Genomic DNA, 2,356 nt, shown 5'->3' on the forward strand with positions numbered 1-2,356 from the left:
TACTAATTTTGTTCACTTTGGAAACTTTATAGCATCTTCTGCCTGCAGTACTTTGTACTTTTTAAGCATTAAGTTTCATATTATAGCTTTTGGGTTAAGCATTCGTTATGTACACTTTGACATAAAGAAGCTTGAACAGTGTGTGTTGTGTGACTTAGAATTTCTGAATTTTTCGGTAATGCTGGGAAGAACTTTTGCAGGTTTCAACGTATGTCCTCCCCAAAGAACTAAAAGATAAAACGTTCCATTAAGTTCTCAGTAAACTTATGCTTGTCAGCAAAATACTTGCATAAAAGCTGCTTTTCTCTTTCTTGTTATTAAATTTAAATGAAGTAGACGTTTTCCTAAGGAGTAAGGCAACACTGGTATTCTGATTTTTAGCTTAAATTTATCTTACATGAACCTATGAGAATAATCCCTTTTCAGCTTTTATAATATATAGTGTTTTATTACCTAAACACTACCGAAAGATCAGTTACGTTCAAAATCATATGTGAATATGAATAAAGTTGGTGTGTCAAAGAAATGAGCTTTGCATCTAACTCTAGTGAGTGGCTTCAGTTTTTAAAATGCTATTGTCATCGATGCAGTTTGGTAAGAGAGACTGATACCTTTGTCTCTGTCTGTCTCTTCTCCTCCCCCTTTCCATCCAGTATTGTTGCCCAGATATGGTAAATAACTTTTTCCTGGGAATGACCAAAACAGAATGTTCGAGCACAACAAGCAAGACTGCTGAATCTGAGAAAGGAAAATTGATTATGTTAGTTAACGACTTTTATTATGGGAAGCATGAAGGTGACACCCAGCAGGTACAACAGGAGCAGAAGACTCACACGACATTTAAGTGCTTCAGTTGTCTGAAAGTTCTTAAAAATAACATAAGGTATTTGAACTCGCTTCCTTAATTGCTTCTTAATCACTTACAGCCCACAGCACTTAGTCTCATGCATTAAAAATTTGTCTCTCTGGAATAGAATTTTTTTTCTTCTTGAAAACTGATAATATTGGATGACTGAACAGAAATTGAATTAATTTTTACTATGCATGTATGGCCATAACTTAAACTTTCTACAGATTAGAGTACAAATTTAAATGGTGTATAATTTTAACGAGAGCAGTTGTAGGACTTTCAGGTTAGAAAGGGCAACAGAAAGTATTTTACAATTTGCCATCTGGATTGATGGTAGTATCAGTAGATGTGAGTGTTAATTCCCTTTAGGGATGCACAATGACTAATGGTTGATGCTTTGCTTATGTAACATCTGTTATTTTGATGGAATAATTTTACTTCCAAATGCTGCAAAAAACTTCAGTAAGCTGTTTTAAGAGGTAGATGAATTTGTGTCATTGTTCCTTTGGAAGTTAAGGTCATGAAGTTTTTTACATGCATTCTTCAAGGGAAGCTGAAGTAGCAGAATGTAAAACTGAAAAATGGACCATTCCTTAAAGGGCACAGTCTGCAACTTAAAATGAACAGCTTTATGCTGACATTAGAACCATATAATTGAACAAAACAAAAGTTTCATGTAATTACAAACATTAAATTTGCTATTAATCATTAAGTATGTGTAAATCCAAAGTAAAAGTGCCAATAATTTGTCTTAAGCAGCTTGAAAATGTTGTACGTTGTTAAAAGAGTTTACTCCCATGATTTTATAGTTCCTGTTAATTATGCCATTTCTTCCCTTGCAATTTATCTTTTTAAGAGCAATAAACAATGTTTGATATGGGCCGAGAGGTTTTTCTTCTGGTTTTGTATGCATAATACTTTCCAAATAAGCTTTTCTTGCAATATCATGAAAAGTAGTCCACAGAAAGAATCTTTATTAAGATACTGTGTTCATTTTGAAAAATATTTTTCAGGCACTATTTTCTACTCAGCATTATATTGTAAGTTATTGGTGCTATGGTGCCTATGTTTTCCACAGGAAGTCATTAAAAATGAGCACTTAATTTTTTTCTTTGAATTTCTCTAGAGTTGAGTTTCAGCCATATTAATTTTTGCTGTAACTTTGTAGCTGTATTCCATAGTTCTATAACTTCAGAATTTTTATTCCAAGGTATATTTTACACCTTTAACCATTTATAGTGGACAAAATAAATACATAGTACCTCTCTACTTGTAGTGGAAGTTTTCTGGACCTTAATTCAGAAAAGCACAAAGTGATTCATCAGGGTAATCCCCTGCTTCCTTTAAAAGATCTATGGTTGAACACACCATTGAAAATAATGTTCTGTTAAAGTTATATGCGGTACTAGTGTCAGTTCCTTTCTTCTGCTTAGGTACGTGGATATCCTCAGTTAGCTTTTTTCCTTTTTTTTTTTTTCCCTCTCCCTCCCCTCTCCCTCCCCTCTC

At 33.5% G+C, this 2,356-nt stretch overlaps 1 protein-coding gene across 1 annotated transcript in view; it reads left to right on the forward strand.

The window, feature by feature from the left end:
• The window catches only part of LOC104078766 (zinc finger protein 280D-like), a 19,890-nt gene extending 18,985 nt beyond the window's left edge, over positions 1-905 (forward strand). The window contains exon 7 of the mRNA XM_009580536.1: positions 654-905. Coding sequence (XP_009578831.1) covers positions 654-905 — 252 coding nt within the window. The remainder of the gene's footprint in view (positions 1-653) is intronic.
• Positions 906-2,356: the final 1,451 nt, after the last annotated feature.

The sequence above is a fragment of the Fulmarus glacialis genome, unplaced genomic scaffold (assembly GCF_000690835.1).
Source record: "Fulmarus glacialis isolate BGI_N327 unplaced genomic scaffold, ASM69083v1 scaffold5106, whole genome shotgun sequence".
NCBI classification, from domain to species: Eukaryota; Metazoa; Chordata; class Aves; order Procellariiformes; family Procellariidae; genus Fulmarus; species Fulmarus glacialis.